General features: G+C 42.4%; 1 protein-coding gene across 1 annotated transcript; it reads right to left on the bottom strand.

The window, feature by feature from the left end:
* Positions 1 to 2,776: 2,776 nt before the first annotated feature.
* LOC139392410 (transmembrane protein 170B-like) lies at positions 2,777 to 18,487 on the bottom strand. The gene is made up of 4 exons (XM_071140383.1): positions 18,113 to 18,487; positions 9,785 to 9,955; positions 5,568 to 7,939; positions 2,777 to 5,137 (listed from the first exon to the last, which is right to left on the bottom strand). The coding sequence occupies exons 1-3, from the start codon at positions 18,270 to 18,272 to the stop codon at positions 7,809 to 7,811; spliced, it is 462 nt and encodes a 153-aa protein (XP_070996484.1). The 5' UTR covers positions 18,273 to 18,487; the 3' UTR covers positions 2,777 to 5,137; positions 5,568 to 7,808.
* Positions 18,488 to 19,789: the final 1,302 nt, after the last annotated feature.

Genomic DNA, 19,789 nt, shown 5'->3' with positions numbered 1-19,789 from the left:
TTTGCGAAATAGGAAGCCGATTCTAGATTTAATTTTGGATTGGAGATGCTTAATGCGAGTCTGGAAGGAGGGTTTGAAGAACTCCTCGTCCAATTTGAGGTGAGTAATCCCAGTTCTGATGTCCAGAAGTTATTTTCGGTCAAAAGAGACGGTAGCAGCAACATTATGTACAAAACAATTGACGAACAATGTGAAAAAACAAACAAAATAGCTTGGTTGGTTAAAAGCCAATAAGACGGCAGCCCTCCCCTCCGGAGCCATCTGTATGTACCTGTCCGTGTTTTTATAGTTCACCAGTGGACCATTAATCTGTGGTATTTTAGTGGAAACTATTACGGCATGGCTAGATAACAGTCCTTAAAATAATAAACCTCTGGTCTGTAGAAAAGTGTGTTTGAACTAGATCACAGAGGTGAAGGCCGTGACCAGAGCACTTCCGGGTTACATTCCTGGAAAATAATAGTACAGATTGTACCAGGGGCCACGTGAAGGACAACTGGGTTTCGTCACAAATGGCGACCTATTCCCTATATAGTGCACTACTATTGACCAAGCTCAGTAGGGCTCTGGTCAAAAGTACAGTATTTAAGGAATAGGGTGCTATTTGGAACATACATCTGGTGTGACATGTCCAGGACAAGCTATGGAAGACAGTTAAAATAGGAAAGCAACAAAACAGTTCTGGTTTCAGAAGATAAAATAAAGACTGTCCCACAGGTAAAGTTTATGGGTCCTGGTCAAAAGTAGTATACTATATAGGGAATAGGGTGCCATTTGGGACATAACCTCAGACTGGGCCACAGAGCAGCTGCTGACCTCTTAACAGCTCCTCTCAGCCAAACTCCTACTCATGAAACCCTCTCCTACTGGTTATAAAACCCTCTCCTACTGGTTATAAAACCCTCTCCTACTGGTTATAAAACCCTCTCCTACTGGTCATAAAACCCTCTCCTACTGGTCATAAAACCCTCTCCTACTGGTCATAACACCCTCTCCTACTGGTTATAAAACCCTCTCCTACTGGTTATAAAACCCTCTCCTACTGGTTATAAAACCCTCTCCTACTGGTTATAAAACCCTCTCCTACTGGTTATAAAACCCTCTCCTACTGGTCATAAAACCCTCTCCTACTGGTCATAAAACCCTCTCCTACTGGTTATAAAACCCTCTCCTACTGGTCATAAAACCCTCTCCTACTGGTTATAAAACCCTCTCCTACTGGTTATAAAACCCTCTCCTACTGGTTATAAAACCCTCTCCTACTGGTTATAAAACCCTCTCCTACTGGTTATAAAACCCTCTCCTACTGGTCATAAAACCCTCTCCTACTGGTTATAAAACCCTCTCTTACTGGTCATAAAACCCTCTCCTACTGGTCATAAAATCCTCTCCTACTGGTCATAACACCCTCTCCTACTGGTCATAAAAAACAGTCCCTTGTTTGAAGCCTTCTGGAAGAAACCACAGGGCTAGCCAGGACGCAGCGCTCTCAGGTGAGTAAAATAACAACTAAAAAAAGAAAACATGGCGATAACGACTTGAGACTATTTACTTTTTCATTCTACAAGCTACTGATTCAATTCCAATACACACACACACACCTCAATCAGCCTATATTAGGAAATAAAGTTAACAATGACCCTTGGACATTGAGTACTTATGGTAGTACAGCTCAGAGGCTGCTAGGACATACAGTAATAGGAGACTAGGCATCTAAGCCTTGAGCTTTTGGGTTCCAGTCACATACTTTGAATCCTCTGACAAGGCACATTACACAAATATCAACGGAAAGAACACTTGTCTATGGTTCTAAATAGTATTTTGTTCTGACATGGAAACTAAGATCGGATCAAGATCTTTACGATTGTTCGGCTCCACTTGCTGTGTGACGATCTATCACGTACTGAGGGCTCTCATTGAACATTGAAGGGCTGTACCATACTAGCCGAAACAGCAAACTTCCTCAAACCCAAGGGGCGGCCACACCACGTCATTCAGCAGCTCAGTTCAAAATGGCTCTTATGCAGTATTTAGAGCACGTATTATTCACCACTCCATCTCCAGTGGTCTCCTGTTCCACCTAAAGCTGGATGTTAGACCCCTTTCTAGATCATCAGAGAAGGAACCGGCTGGTCACCCAAGCAGCGGCACTTGGCAGCGCCAGCCCCAGTAAATGGCCGCTCCCTCCTCTCATGATCCCTCCCTGGCATCGACTCCACATCCAGCACATCCCGCTGGGCAGACTCTTGCGAGCAATGCCAGGAGAGCAGACATGAATGGGAGATGACAGGCCTGAGCCCAGTAAACAATGGCAGAGTCATATGGAAACACAATGGGGATTTGTGTTGGGGATGTGCGTGGATCTGTGGGTGGGGTGTGCCAGCCTGGTACGGATTCAGCATGGTCAGACTGTAGGTAGTGTTCATTTTGACAGGAGGGAGGGAGGGCCGGATAGATAGGACAAAAGGAGGTAGGAACAGAGAATAATGGCAAGAGGAAAAGATAGGAAAGTTTAACAGAGGGGTGATGTGGTAGAGGAAGGGAGAGAAAACATTAAGTACAGATGGTATACTGCATAACAGGAGCTTCTAGAAAGCAGAACGGTAGATTGCCATGGTCGATTGCCAGGAAAGGCAGAGCTTCAGCATCACAGTCCCAATAATACTTCTGCTAATGCTAATGGTATTTTTTACAGTATCCTTCAGCTGAACATACTTTACTATATGAAGAAATCTATTTAATACATTTAGGAACAAGTGACAATGTTAGCAAGCAGTATTTTTACTGTAAAACATTTTATTTCAACTGACTGCTCAGTATGTACAGGAGAACATTTGTACATAAATAGGCAAGTTATAAACATCAGCGGTTCGCTGGTACAAAATTAAAAAATAACATATTATACATTATCTACATGTGTCACTTGTTTTGCACACCATTGTCTATAATGGATTGTCCAAATCCATTCACACACATTATCCGAGTTGTATTGCGCATGCAATTGCTGAGGGCCAGACTTGTCAGTGGAAAGTAAGTGGCGTTTTGTACAACACTGAGGGGGTGGCATGGGCTATAAACTCATGAGAAACACAGCGAGGAGGATTCTAGGACAGGGCTTCGTACGGTCAGATGGCGGTTGGTGCTATTTAAAACTATAGGGATCATCTGTTGCAGAATGTCCCCTTTGAGTTATTGCAGTGTAAACCAAGGATTACCCACAATCACACAGGGATAGAACCAAAAACAGACAACCCAATTCTTACTCGTCCTCATCAGATTCCAAACATTTGAATTCATGGCACACACATTGACGTTCTGAAATGTGGTAAAAGACTGTATAGACAAATACATGTTATGGGTATCAAAATATTGTCCATGGCGCAGTCATGATGTCTATGTGTGTTTCCAGTACATGTCATGGTACACATCCCTCTGATGAGAACTTTGTATTCTATTTACCTTAATAGCCGATGCATCGCGGTGCACTGATCTGAACAACAAAAGCTATGCTTCTTTGTCTCTCAACAAGAATAGTGCTTGGAGGTTTGTTGGCAGAAAAGTAGTTGTGAACACCTTGTAGATTACATTATTTTTTAAAGATTTTAAAAACACATTATGTAAGACATTGCTCAGTAAGACAACATTTCTGAACACACTGGGTCAGTCAGTGTTACACCTATGACAAGGTCCTTACCCCTTTTGCTCAACTCGATAAAGCATTTCAGATGCTGCAATGACAATTGTATTGCAGGCCCCTTCTGAAAAGAAAACAAGTTAATGCATGTTATAACACTCACATATACAACCACACAGACATACAGTACAACATCACACAACAACACTCTTGTCACAAGTCCTATGCACCATATCCAACTCTCAAACGCAGTTTCATTCACAAACAGAAATATCTAGATAATATCGCTATGACAGCTTTGTAGAGCCATCAGAAATAACTCACATTTGGTCTCTGAACTCGAGCCAAAAATATTAAAATGAGTGTAATAACTTACTAATACAATATGAATTCAGTTGATCTGGGGAATTTGATCATTAATAGTATTTGCTGATTATAGTTTGTTTTATCCAAGTATTTTCTTTAATCAGAGAGTACTGAGAGAGATAGTATTGGATAGTCATATTAGATTAGGCAAATTATCAAACACAGTCGTTTCCAGACCATCTGGAAGCCTCAGGAATTCATTTTAGAATCAAATACAAATTGACAATATCAAAAAACTGCCACAGGTATATTTTCTTCTATACAACAACCACGATCATTACTGTATCAATCCAAATCCACCACTGACACTGGCTACTACTATCACTTATTCAATACTCAGCGTACTGGCTCCCTCTGGTGCGCAGACTGGGTATTGAAGGTGAGTGGTGTCAATTACATAACTAAGGAAAAAACAGAGCAATCACTTTCATTGGTAAACACTCTTAGATCACTCAATTAGGTCACACACTGGAATTTCATATTAAGCCAAAATGAAGCAAATTTTGTTAACTTTTTGTGGGTTTGGAGATTTTAAATCTGTTTAGCTCAGTGCAAAATAATGGTTCTGAAATTAAAGCGATTCATACTTTCTCAGCAATAATAACAACAATCAAAAAATAAGGAACCCTTAACAAATAAAGCTAACATGTGAGAATGAAGTCCTTTGGCATAAAAACAAACCCTTTTTTCACACCTAGTTTAGGGTGCAGCAGAGGGCCTGGTGTGGTATTCACAACTAGTTTAGGGTGCAGCAGAGGGCCTGGTGTGGTATTCACAACTAGTTTAGGGTGCAGCAGAGGGCCTGGTGTGGTATTCACACCTAGTTTAGGGTGCAGCAGAGGGCCTGGTGTGGTATTCACACCTAGTTTAGAGTGCAGCAGAGGGCCTGGTGTGGTATTCACAACTAGTTTAGGGTGCAGCAGAGGGCCTGGTGTGGTATTCACAACTAGTTTAGGGTGCAGCAGAGGGCCTGGTGTGGATTCACAACTAGTTTAGGGTGCAGCAGAGGGCCTGGTGTGGTATTCACAACTAGTTTAGGGTGCAGCAGAGGGCCTGGTGTGGTATTCACAACTAGTTTAGGGTGCAGCAGAGGGCCTGGTGTGGTATTCACAACTAGTTTAGGGTGCAGCAGAGGGCCTGGTGTGGTATTCACAACTAGTTTAGGGTGCAGCAGAGGGCCTGGTGTGGTATTCACAACTAGTTTAGGGTGCAGCAGAGGGCCTGGTGTGGTATTCACAACTAGTTTAGGGTGCAGCAGAGGGCCTGGTGTGGTATTCACAACTAGTTTAGGGTGCAGCAGAGGGCCTGGTGTGGTATTCACAACTAGTTTAGGGTGCAGCAGAGGGCCTGGTGTGGTATTCACAACTAGTTTAGGGTGCAGCAGAGGGCCTTGTTTTATTGGTCCACAGTCATTTACTGACAAATGAAAGTGACTGAGAGATGGGATATCAGCAGAGGGCCTGGTGTGGTATTCAGCAGCAGAGGGCCTGGTGTGGTATTCACAACTAGTTTATAAGAGGGCCTGGTGTGGTATTCACAACTAGAATGACATTGTGCAGCAGAGGGCCTTGTTTTATTGGTCCACAGTCATTTACTGACAAATGAAAGTGACTGAGAGATGGGATATCGTCAGCTATTGATAAAAAATGAATGACATTGTAAGGTACAAACCAGTGGGCCTTGCAACCCTTCAATTCCAGGAGTGAATGTGTGCGTCCCAAATTCCCCCATAGGGCTCTGGTGAAAAGTAGTGCACATTGTAGGGAACATAGTGCCATTTGGGATGCAGTAAGACCTGTCCTATAGTTGGTTAATAAACGTGAACTGTTCCAGAGGGTGGACAGGACAGACACAAACACATTCATTATGGTTAGTCCCACAGGGCCCCACAAAAAAAAACATTGCTCTGCAGTCCCAAAAGCACCTCCAAAACCACAGCAGTGCTTCTCAAACCCATATGGCTACGGTCAAAAAAGGGTGCACTATGAAGGGCACAGGGTGCCATTTTGGACAAAAACCTGCTTTTTGGGACCCACTGTGTGTACTGGTGATGGGACATACTGTATAAAATCCTATATGGATCTATGGGTCACCCACTGGGACCAATATCATAAAACAAACTGTACGAAATAAAGGCAGGCCGTTGTCAGTGCAATATGCAAAGTCAAACTAAGTTAAAACACAAACAATACACACACGATTAGCAAGAACTAACAGGGAGGAAGGCAGGGAGCCATAGAAAATGGCTGTTTCAGCAGCAGTAGAGGATGCTTCCCAAATGGCACCCTATTCCCTATACAGTCCTATTGACCCTGGTCAAAAGCAGTGTACTATATAAGGAAAGGGTACCATTTGGGATGCACACTAAGTCTCTGACCTTCTCCAGGAATGGCTCTCTATGGAGTGGGATTTATAGGAGTCAGGACAACATTGTTATCACAACAGCCAAGTAGCGGCTGGATTCCAACCGCTAAACCTTAACAGTAAATCTGCACCACAACACAGACAGTAAAACTTCCAAGAGATACTCTATCAGAGATATTCCTCAAGAAGCAATACAGGTGCTACTACTAGGACAATTATTTCTTTGTACTTCAGTTAATACATTAGTTTACCTCCATAAAACCCTGTAAGAACCAAGTAGCAACTCTGACCCTCTCCAGACAAGGTTCATGGTCAGAGTTGCTATTTCCCCAGAGTACGTTGGACAACCTGGACTGGTCTAGACTTGACAAATATCTAAAGGGCTCTACACTGTCAACGCAAATGATGGACCTACGTCAGCTCCGTTTGCGTATGCAGAGCCCTTAACAAGCGTAGTGGTTATCTCCATAGTAACTTTGAACCAACGGAACCTCAACAACCTACTCTATTTAGACACCTCTTAGGTAAAGGAGGTGGATCACCAACATTTAGAAAGTGCAAAGGTTAAGCATTATGGATTGTTGCAAACAAAAAACCTGCTGTGGTAGTTAGAATACTTTACAAGAAGGAATGGTTATTAGGATATCAGTTTCCAAGGACAGAAGATCCAGTTGTTTGTGGTTGGTAGATTTTTTTAACACTGAATGGTAGTTTGGTTGACCATCATCGTTGCGTTTACAACCTCTCAGGCATGTCAGAATGATGGTGGGTCTTCACAGGTCCAATTTTGTTCTGGCCATCTCATCAAAGTACCGTGGCACTTCAAGGACCGTAGACTTGAATTGTTCAATTAATTACAGGTTGCTGTGGTTTGTCTTTACTGTAAAAAAAAAATGTGGAGTTCCCCCCCACAAACAGAACAGAAAGCCTTCAACAGTCTGTAGAGATGGCCATGAAAGCATTCCCCTTTACAACACTGAAGTTAAGTCCCAAAGGACATCGGCACATAGAACCTCAAATTAGCTTTCAGTTCAGGATGTGGTTTCACTGGCTTGACACTTGACAGAGTCTGTGGACATCGCCAACTGGTGGAGAGCCCAAGGAAGTGTGTGTCGTTGACACACAGAAGTGAGGCCTGCATTGAGAGGTCCCTTGTAGCAAAGGGAGCTCTAACAAACGTAGCAGTGGCTGAACAGAGACACTAGGGGGCACTCTTCCACATTCATCCATCCCCAAATGTCTAGACGTCTAGGACTGGTACACCGTCTTCTTCACTTCTTCTATTTGACTGTTTGTTTTCCTTAAAATACTACATACAGTTAACTTCCACCCATTGCCGTCTCTGCTTGTGTAACTGGTGGGATGTCCCTCCCTTCCCCTTTCCTCTCTCCTCTCTTGTGTGTCTGTTCGTCAGTGAGTCTGTCCGTGTAGCAGAGTCATCTCTTCAGAGAGTGGCCAGTATACGTGAGAAGGAGATGACTACAGAGAGTGTGGTCTGGCCCACTCCAAACACCAGGGCCTGGAGGGGGGCCATGTCCTTCCCTGCCACACGATACACCCCTGCCACGGCCGCACCTGGAAAGAGACACACACATATAGATTATATGACATTGATTTGACTATAAATATGGCATACAATGGGCCTGCAGACACATACCGGCAGCCAGTCAAGGCTTGTCAACTGTGGCACAGACAGTTCAATAGCATTTTAGTACCAATAAGAATACACTCAAAAAAGCTCTTTCCATGAAATAGACTGACCAGGTGAATCCAGGTGAAAGCTATGATCCCTTATTGATGTCACTTGTTAAATCCACTTCAATCAGTGTAGATGGGGAGGAGACAGGTTAAATAAGGATTTTTAAGCCTTGAGATATTTGAGACATGGATTGTGTGTGTGTGCCATTCAGAGGGTGAATTGGCAAGACAAAAGATTTGAGTGCCTTTAAATGGGGTATGACAGTAGGTGCCAGGCGCTCCGGTTTGAGTGTGTCAAGAACAGCAACGCTGCTGGGTTTTTTACGCTCAACAATTTCCCGTGTGTATCAAGCATGATCAACCACCCAAAGGACATCCAGCCAACATGGGCCAGCATTCCTGTGGAACGCTTTCAACACCTTTTAGAGTCCATGCCCCAACGAATTAAGGCTGTTCTGAGGGCAAAAGGGGGTTCAACTCAATATTAGGAAGGTGTTCCTAATGTCTTGTGCACTCAGTGTATGATCTCTCCTCATCCTTCCCTCGTATCGTCATAGTTCCCTACTGGAATCTAAAGTTGTCTCCGTAGAACCTCCTGCATGGGCAGATGTAATACCGTTAAAAGATGTCCCTTTTAAAGCTGGTTGCATCAATACGTGTGATTGAGTGCCTGACCCCATACTGTGTTTACTTGCCACTCTGGATGCATCCCAAATGGCACCCGATTCCCTTCATAGAGCACTAGTGCTGTAGGGATTAGGGTGCCATTTGGGATGCATCACTCTCTCTCTCCCGACAATTTAGTCATGCTTCTCTCACAATACGCCAATCGCCGGTATTGAAGAAGGTCTCAAAAGTACAACTGTCTGAGTGCAACTTAAAAAAAATCTTATCTCAAAGCCAAGATACAAATCTTACTTTAAGTCAACATTGTAAAGAAAAGACAAGGGAGCGATAACCTATAAACTGGCTCAAAGTTGTTGACGTCTGACTTTTGCCAGTCGACCAGTGAATAACCTCACCTTCCCTCCCTCTTGACAGAGTGTTACTGGCTGGCTGCTGCTAGACGGTGCTAGCTCTTAGCTGTTTCAGCGTACACACAGGGCAATGCACAGGCAATAGTCTGCTCTCTCTCTCGGCGAGCTTCCACATTAATAATAAAGTGGTCTGTCTATTTTTGGCTTGGCTTGCCTCTCTGTGATGGAGTGTGATTCACCCAGCCCTGTCCTCAGGAGCTCCTGCCCTGTCATAGCCTACGTACTATAGCTCACAGACTCACAGGCTACGTCCCATAAGGCACCCTATTACCTATACAGTGCACTGCTTTGACCAGAGCCCTATGGGTGCACTATGTGGGGTAGAATGTGCCATTTGGGACACATAAAAAGACCGGTCTATTTCCACAGAAAGATACAGTACTATGTACCACTCTCTGATATACTTAGCTACTGGACTGGAAGATGATACATCAGAGTAGGGAGGATGATATTTGGGGTAAAAATGTTGAGCATGTGTACAGAGGACAATGGCATAGAGAGAGTCAGACAGATGGACAGACAGACAGACAGACAATACACACAGACAGAGAGACAATACACACAGACAGAGAGACAAACAGACAGAGACCCCCCCCCCCCCCACACACACACACACACACACACACACACACACACACACACACACACACACACACACACACACACAAAGTGGCCGGTGACTTACTGGTGATGACCCCACCGGCCAAGGAGGCCAGGAAGCCCACGCTGACCAGGACCAGGGTGATGAGGCGACCCCTCTTGTGGCGCTGCAGCATGACTAACATGAGCAGGCCCATTGCCCCGTGGACGAAGAGCGAGGAGAAAAGACACCACAGGAACACCCAGTACCACATCTCTGAGAAGAGGGTAGGAAAGAACACATGCAGTCCAGTGGTTATACACAGGGAAACAACACGCATTGAATAGAGTGGTCAGTTAGACAGCTCTGTAGGCATACCAACAACCTCAGAAATGTTGACATACAAGTGTAGGATCTTAATTTGAGCCAGTTGGTTACAGCAGGAAAATAATCCAGCAGCAACAGGAAATGGGAATTACTATGTAGATTGTAATTGACCCTGTCAATCCCAACACCACAGCAAAAAATCAGCTTTTCTTTTATCTGACTTTCATTTATCTGCATGTATATATTTAGCCTCACAATGAAGTGTTTTACCATTTTATTTTCAGGACAACCGGGGCTACAAGTAGAATAGAAAACTATTTGACATAAACAGTTGCATTCATGCGTTTTATTGATAAAGGTCAATAAAAAGAAACAATGTCCGCCAAAGCAAAAACTTGATAAAAATGATTTTAGATGAATGCTATAAGTACAGAAATGATTTTAGATGAATGCTATAAGTACAGAAATGATTTTAGATGAATGCTATAAGTACAGAAATGATTTTAGATGAATGCTATAAGTACAGAAATGATTTTAGATGAATGCTATAAGTACAGAAATGATTTTAGTTGAATGCTATAAGTACAGAAATTATTTTAGATGAATGCTATAGGTACAGAAATGATTTTAGATGAATGCTATAAGTGCAGAAATGATTTTAGATGAATGCTATAAGTACAGAAATGATTTTAGATGAATGCTATAAGTACAGAAATGATTTTAGATGAATGCTATAAGTACAGAAATGATTTTAGATGAATGCTATAAGTACAGAAATGATTTTAGATGAATGCTATAAGTGCAGAAATGATTTTAGATGAATGCTATAAGTACAGAAATGATTTTAGATGAATGCTATAGGTACAGAAATGATTTTAGATGAATGCTATAAGTACAGAAATGATTTTAGATGAATGCTATAAGTACAGAAATGATTTTAGATGAATGCTATAAGTGCAGAAATGATTTTAGATGAATGCTATAAGTACAGAAATGATTTTAGATGAATGCTATAAGTACAGAAATTATTTTAGATGAATGCTATAGGTACAGAAATGATTTTAGATGAATGCTATAAGTACAGAAATGATTTTAGATGAATGCTATAAGTGCAGAAATGATTTTAGATGAATGCTATAAGTGCAGAAATGATTTTAGATGAATGCTATAGGTACAGAAATGATTTTAGATGAATGCTATAAGTACAGAAATGATTTTAGATGAATGCTATAAGTACAGAAATGATTTTAGATGAATGCTATAAGTGCAGAAATGATTTTAGATGAATGCTATAAGTACAGAAATGATTTTAGATGAATGCTATAAGTACAGAAATGATTTTAGATGAATGCTATAAGTGCAGAAATGATTTTAGATGAATGCTATAAGTACAGAAATGATTTTAGATGAATGCTATAAGTGCAGAAATGATTTTAGATGAATGCTATAAGTACAGAAATGATTTTAGATGAATGCTATAAGTACAGAAATGATTTGCTCACTGGGAAATGAATATCCAACTAGTCAGTGACAACTGTGTGGAGCTTGGAGTTTGACAGCAACTATGTGAATTTATTACAGTATTATAGACACTATGTACTGGGATTTCCTATGGTCTTCGATGTAGAAGAACCCCTTATCTTCTAACGACTCTTGTGTGGCTTGTAAACTTCCTAGAATAAAATTAGCATGTTTCTGAGTTTCTCAGCTCTTCATAGATATATTTTTATTAATTTGTAGCTCAAAACATTTGGACTCTACAGATGTTTTTGTATAAAAGCCCCGGCCCCCTTAGGGAGCTGCCCTTGTCTCACAAACACCGCTCTAGCTCAGCCCCCGTTAATCACACAGATTAATGGTTGGTATCTACGGATGCAGAAGAAATAGACAAATCCAATGGTATAACCAGAGTTACCGTGGGACTCATTAGGTTAATTTAAATTTTTTGTTAGGGCAAATCAAGTATGACATTTTAAAGTGGATTGTACTGTACACACAGGTTTCTGAATGGAAAACATAAGGTTAGAATAGACACATTTGAAGAAACAACCCCTGCGAGGTGTCGGAGAACATGGCCATTGCTCTGAAGACAGAACCAAGCATGTGGTTTTAGACGTATCTCTAAACAAACACCCACAGAAAAGTGTTTTGTTTGAAAACACAGGTACAGTATGATATCTGAGAGAGAGAGAGAGAGAGAGAGAGAGAGAGAGAGAGAGAGAGAGAGAGAGAGAGAGAGAGAGAAGAGAGAGAGAGAGAGAGAGAGAGAGACAGACAGACAGACAGACAGACAGACAGACAGACAGAGACAGACACAGACAAGAGACAGAGAGAGAGACAGAGAGAGAGAGAGAGAGAGAGCGAGAACACTGTATATACAGTGCCTTGCGAAAATATTTGCCCCCCTTGAACTTTGCGACCTTTTGCCACATTTCAGGCTTCAAACATAAAGATATAAAACTGTATTTTTTTGTGAAGAATCAACAACAAGTGGGACACAATCATGAAGTAGAACGACATTTATTGGATATTTCAAACTTTTTTAACAAATCAAAAACTGAAAAATTGGGAGTGCAAAATTATTCAGCCCCCTTAAGTTAATACTTTGTAGCGCCACCTTTTGCTGCGATTACAGCTGTAAGTCGCTTGGGGTATGTCTCTATCAGTTTTGCACATCAAGAGACTGAAATTTTTTCCCATTACTCCTTGCAAAACAGCAAGGTTGGATGGAGAGCAGGATGGAGAGCATTTGTGAACAGCAGTTTTCAGTTCTTTCCACAGATTCTCGATTGGATTCAGGTCTGGACTTTGACTTGGCCATTCTAACACCTGGATATGTTTATTTTTGAACCATTCCATTGTAGATTTTGCTTTATGTTTTGGATCATTGTCTTGTTGGAAGACAAATCTCTGTCCCAGTCTCAGGTCTTTTGCAGACTCCATCAGGTTCTCTTCCAGAATGGTCCTGTATTTGGCTCCATCCATCTTCCCATCAATTTTAACCATCTTCCCTGTCCCTGCTGAAGAAAAGCAGGCCCAAACCATGATGCTGCCACCACCATGTTTGACAGTGGGGATGGTGTGTTCAGCTGTGTTGCTTTTACGCCAAACATAACATTTTGCATTGTTGCCAAAAAGTTACATTTTGGTTTCATCTGACCAGAGCACCTTCTTCCACATGTTTGGTGTGTCTCCCAGGTGGCTTGTGGCAAACTTTAAGACACTTTTTATGGATATCTTTAAGAAATGGCTTTCTTCTTGCCACTCTTCCATAAAGGCCAGATTTGTGCATTATACGACTGATTGTTGTCCTATGGACAGAGTCCCACCTCAGCTGTAGATCTCTGCAGTTCATCCAGAGTGATCATGGGCCTCTTGGCTGCATCTCTGATCAGTCTTCTCCTTGTATGAGCTGAAAGTTTAGAGGGACGGCCAGGTCTTGGTAGATTTGCAGTGGTCTGATACTCCTTCCATTTCAATATTATCGCTTGCACAGTGCTCCTTGGGATGTTTAAAGCTTGGGAAATCTTTTTGTATCCAAATCCGGCTTTAAACTTCTTCACAACAGTATCTCGGACCTGCCTGGTGTGTTCCTTGTTCTTCATGATGCTCTCTGCGCTTTTAACGGACCTCTGAGGCTATCACAGTGCAGGTGCATTTATACGGAGACTTGATTACACACAGGTGGATTGTATTTATCATCATTAGTCATTTAGGTCAACATTGAATCATTCAGAGATCCTCACTGAACTTCTGGAGAGAGTTTGCTGCACTGAAAGTAAAGGGGCTGAATAATTTTGCACGCCCAATTTTTCAGTTTTTGATTTGTTAAAAAAGTTTGAAATATCCAATAAATGTCGTTCCACTTCATGATTGTGTCCCACTTGTTGTTGATTCTTCACAAAAAATACAGTTTTATATCTTTATGTTTGAAGCCTGAAATGTGGCAAAAGGTCGCAAAGTTCAAGGGGGGCGAATACTTTCGCAAGGCACTGTATATATAATATGACATTTGTAATGTCTTTATTGTTTTGAAACTTCTGTATGTGTAATGTTTACTGTACATTTGTATTGTTTATTTCACTTTATATATTATCTACCTCACTTGCTTTGGCAATGTTAACACATGTTTCCCATGCCAATAACGCCCTTGAATTTAATTTAATTTAATTAGAGAGAGAGAGAGACAGAGAGAGACAGAGAGAGACAGAGACAGAGAGAGAGAGAGAGAGAGAGAGAGAGAGAGAGAGAGAGAGAGAGAGAGAGAGAGAGAGAGAGAGAGAGAGAGAGAGAGAGAGAGAGAGAGAGAGAGAGAGAGAGAGAGAGAGAGAGAGAGAGAGAGAGAGAGAGAGAGAGAGAGAGAGAGAGAGAGAGAGAGAGAGAGAGAGAGAGAGAGAGAAAGCAGCAGCACATATCCGATTTTCAATCTGGGCCCATCAAGAAGGCAGCCGAGCATCGTAATAAACACTATGCAACAAAACAGGCTGCATTCCAAATGACACCCTACACAGACATAGTCTGCTGTTAGAGATTAAAGCGGTAACATCTCAAATCCAGGTAACGACTGGATGTTTGGGGGTAGGGGAGAGAGTGAATGGAAGCTCAGAATGATTTGATTGGATTTTGGACATGTTATCACATTCTGGCAATACATGTGCCAATGATTTGAATGTCCTGAATGTGCCGTCTAATATGTCAACATCTGCTACGCTACCGTTGGGATGGGAATTTAAACCCCTCTGCAAAGTAATGTATCAATCAGTAGAAACTCTTTAGCATATCCATTTGACCTTGTTCCACAATCCACTGAGTGCCTACCTCCTACCTCCTCCTGTATCGATCAGGCCGACAGCTGTCACGCTCGGCATAGAGAGAGAGACATTATAGGGGAGTGACACAAGGCCTTTTGTGCTGCCTAGCCTGCATGGTCTAAACAGAACACACAGCCAGCTCAGTCAGCACAGTGGCTGTGATGAGTTACAATACAGGCCCCTATCTGTGGTCACCTCCCATCTGGCAGCGGAGTGAGATGCCAGGGGAAGACAGGGTCGGGACGAGGTACTGTAAAGAGAGGGAGAGGGATGTATCGAGAGCGAGACAGAGAGTGGCAGAGAGAGGAGGATGGATGGTACAGGGAAAGAGTGTCTGTGTGAGAGAGCGAGAGAGGGAGGAATTGGGGCCAGACTGGAGAGGCACGCCAGTCAAGGAAGAAAGGTGTGGAACGAGATACTGTTAAGAAAAGGAGGGTGATGTAGAGAGATACAGAGGTAGAAAGAGAGAGAGGTAGAGAGAAAGAGAGTGAAACATAGAGTTATGGAAAGAGAGAGACATAAGGAGAGTGAGATAGATGGATAGAGAGGAGCAAGCAGGGCCAGACTTGGGCCAGAGAGGCACGCCACCGCCAGCCAACTCCATTAGGATTCCACACAGGCCCCGGGATGGCGCTAGCTGAGCAGCTGCCGCCCAACACTAAGCCTGGCTGGATTTGTGGTGCATAGGGGTACACCACACACCTCTGCTCTGTCACACCACTGGAACATAGATAGCTCAGCGGCACCATTCTCTGCATGGCACCGCTTATACTGTGTGTGTGTGTGTGTGTGCGTGCGTGCATATTTTATGTGTGTGAGGGGTTGGGGGGATGGAGTTGAGGTCGTCTGTACTCTGGATTGTAGTACAGGTGCTGTGTCATCTTCAGGCATGCAACCCAAACCTCAACTCAACCCCTCAGTCAGAAGACTGTAGTATTATTAATGTTTGTTATGCTGCTAATCCCCTAACACGAACCTGGGGGCCTCCGTCAGCAGCTTTCACAACACACAGTGGGGGCCAGCTGGCCTCACATGCTAACACAAAACATGAAAGAGAAAAGCATTATGTTCCCATTCCACTGATAAGCGATCAAACGTTTGACCCATAGAGCCTACAAAGGCAGTGCAAGGCATTGGTTGTATCCCAAATGGCACCATATTTAGTGAACTACTTTTGACCAGGGTCCTTCTTTGGACCAGGGCCCATACTTCTGGATAGTAATGTCATAGTCACTGCTGCAGCCTAGTCAGGCTTTGAGAGATTGTCCCCTATGACAGAGAACAGCAACGATACAGTACTGTGAAAAACACCTGAAAGTTGTCATTGAGTACTGTAATAACATGTAATGAGATGCTAATAGGATGGAATAACATGGCAATAACATGTGACAGAAGTGTGAACAATTCAAGAGAAAAGAAAGCATGAAAAGACTGATGGTGCCACCACTAATCAGCAGTAATCCATCTGAGCACATCAATAATCACATTGTACAAAGACAATGGCAAATCTCTTTGCTGGGTGCATGCAATCTTATTACATCATCCTGTCGATTTTAAACTGAAAAACAATGGCATGTTTTTGTTCTTGACTGAGAATAGAGAAGGAAATAAGAAGTGAAACTGCTGGTATGGATGTTCACAGGAAATACCATTTGTTAAAGTACTCTGCCAGAGGAGTCTGTGAGTGACACTGTAAAAGTATAAAGGAGTTGTCTATCATAACTTGTAGAGTTTATGGCCACTGTGTGAGTCTACATTGAACTTGCTTAGGGCATCTAACTTAATTGTAGCTTGTTTTTCATGACTGGTTTTGAGGATCGTATGGCAGTCCTGCTGCCAGATACTGGATGGCACTCATTGGTTTACTCTTGTCTCACCACCACAGCAACTTTACTTCTGCAATACTTGTGCTTGTGAGTCACTTCCCTGCTGAGTCAGCATGATTAATCATGGTTGTGTCCCAAATAGGGTGTCATTTGGGACGCATTCCATGTCTTGTTTTTCTTCATGTTTCTCGGCCCAGGATGTCCGCTTGGGCTTGCTCTCATAACATCTACATGCCAGCTATGATGCCCGTATACAGTGTGTCCATCCTTCTCTTTACAAGGCAAAAAGGAATTCCAGTCAAGAGAGGTCTTGAAATATCTTGTTATTATGACATTGTAATGTCAATTGTTCCACCGCCCAATTCATTCTTAGGTTATTGTATTCTTAGGTTATTTTTTTTCTTAGGTTATTGTATTCTTAGGTTATTGTATTCTTAGGTTATTGTATTCTCTTAGCACTTTAGCATTTTCACTCATTGAAAATGAATACCACAAGTACAGTGACCAATGTACTAGCATGCTGATATCACATCTCATTATGTAAATAAATAAGACCTTGTAAAAGCATTTTGAGGATAGAGAGAGAGACAGATGGATGGACAGACAGACAGACAAATACAAAGAGAGAGAGTCCTAATTGTAATGACTGGTTAGTCGGGTGTTTAATCATCTTTTGTGACACTGTCACTCATGACGGTTTACATTTCAACAAATACTTATGGTAATTTAGAAGTTACCCATTGCTGTGCAGAACAGTCACAATAGTCTACAATACAGCGTCTAGGCCTCCTTTTACACACACATACCACATACACACACTGTAAATGTAAGGCGTGGATGGATGTGCCATATCTCCCCAGAACACCCCAGACAGCCTATCCGGAGTTGGTGAGGATGACACTAATTACCTGTGATTACTCGACCGCAAGACAAAGGAAGAGGGCTGTGTGGCTGCAACAGAGATGACAACACTACATTTCACAGTGCCAAGTGCATTCACGCAGCACAATGATGCATTAACCGGTAGAATATATGTGTTATTCATTCGATGACCGAGTTAAATTATATTTGTGTTTATAATTTAATTGCCGTAACACATTGGCGGTGTTATTCAAGTGACACCAAGGCATTGAGAGGCGCATGCCTCTTAATAAAAAGTAAGGTACCGGTAGGCTACAGTATGGAGACCGACAGAAGAAACACTTCGGGGCAGTTACCGGTGCCCGGTTGATATTTCATACCGTGTATACTCTCCCTTTAAAAATGGACGCGCACAGCTGCCCATGTCACCCCATTCTATCCAACAGTACAGTAAATTAATAGAAAACGGCCAGCCCTGTGTGTAGCCTACAGCACCGGTAATTGGGTGAACCGAGACAGATCCCACACACAACGGTTGAAACGCTGCCAAGTGCACGACATGTGTTTACACTGTACAGTAATAATGTGACATACAGTACATAGCCTACCTGTGAAATGTTGCAGCGTCGTGCCTTGCACCCAGAGGCTCAGCACTTGCTGCACGGATAGATTGATAGAATAATCCCTATTCGTGTTCATGTTTCTGCCGCCGCCCGGGTTTGCATCCCTCTTTGACAAATGGCTGTAAGTGGCTTTTGACGAAGACATCGAAGAGAACGGGGTGGCATGAGCTCGGAGGCTTGATCCCCCGGCGCGCACCCCTCTACCGGTGCCTCTGTTTCGGCTTAACGTTGTTGGTCTCCGCGCGGGGAAGGAAAGGGCCAACAGCTCGTCTGCTCGTGCTCATTCTCGGTAGCAGCGGCGGTTGTTTGGAGGCCATGATGAGGATGGCAGCGCACACAGAGGAGTCGTCCTACATCAGCCCTTCTCTCTACATAACCCTTAAAGGGGCCGTCACCAGTTAAAGGGGAGTGAGTATACAGTGAAAGCGTACTGTTATGATATTGTAGCAGCTTATGAATGGGGAACAAAAGATGAGAAATTAGTACAGTAGCGTTTACGCTGAAAACGTGCGTAATCATTTGGACCATGCGGGCGTAAGAGAGCGGTAAAATTGTGAAAATCAGTGATGGATGTTGTAGGCTAGTAGAAGTCTGCATTTAACTAAGGAGTGAGCTGGCAAATCATTTGATTTTAAATGAAAAGACAGTTTTGTGACACTGTACTACAAGAATGATGCGTTTGTGTATTGCAGGGCGTTGTCCATGACGTCGTATTGATGCAGGTACTGTCCATGGTGCTGATTCGCTCCTGAAGCGTCAATCTTAAATCGCCTGATAAAGGTGGAGTAGCATAGCATAATATAAATAAGAGGCATCATATTCAGCAGATCATATATTCTGTATTACTATAAAATGAGTAAATATTAAGGTCCTAATTCGGAAGTATATCAGAGATGTATCAGCTAACATTCCAGACACAAAGAGTTTGCTGTGAAAGTGGATGAAAAATCTGAAAGCTACTTTTTATTTGTCTATTTATCAGGAACCATGCACAGCATAATAAAGAGCTTTTTGCACCAGATCTAGCAACAGAGCTTATCTCCATTATGGTCCCTTCGACAAATAGATATTATAATTTAGATCAACACTTTGCATGTTTTATATTTCACATCAAGTTAGTGGGGAGACTTTTTACAGTAGGTCTAATGACTATTGTTAATAGGCATGAATAGACTTTGAATTTATAAATGTGAATTCCAGCATTGCTACAAAATGTACAGTACCAGTTAAAAGTTTGGACACACCTACTCATTCAAGGGTTCTTCTATAGTTGTACTGTTTTCTACAATGTAGAATAATGGTGAAGACATTAAAACTATGAAATAACACATTTATTTGACCTTTATTTAAATAGGCAAGTCAGTTAAGAACAAAGTCTTATTTACAACGACAGCTTACCCTGGACGACGCTGGGCCAATTGTGCACCACCCTATGGGACTCCCAATCACGGCCTAATGTGATGCAGCAACCAAAAAAGTGTTAAACAAATCAAAATATATTTTAGATTTTAGAATCTTCAAAGTAGCCACCCTTTGCCTTGATGACAGCTTTGCACACCTGGCATTCTCTCAACCAACTTCATGAGCTAGTCACCTGGAATTCATTTAAATTAACAGGTGTAACTTGTTAAAAGTTTAATAGTGGAATTTCTTTCCTTCTTA

The sequence above is a fragment of the Oncorhynchus clarkii genome, chromosome 32 (genome assembly GCF_045791955.1).
Source record: "Oncorhynchus clarkii lewisi isolate Uvic-CL-2024 chromosome 32, UVic_Ocla_1.0, whole genome shotgun sequence".
NCBI lineage: Eukaryota > Metazoa > Chordata > Actinopteri > Salmoniformes > Salmonidae > Oncorhynchus > Oncorhynchus clarkii.
This window is presented reverse-complemented; position numbering and strand designations above follow the sequence as displayed.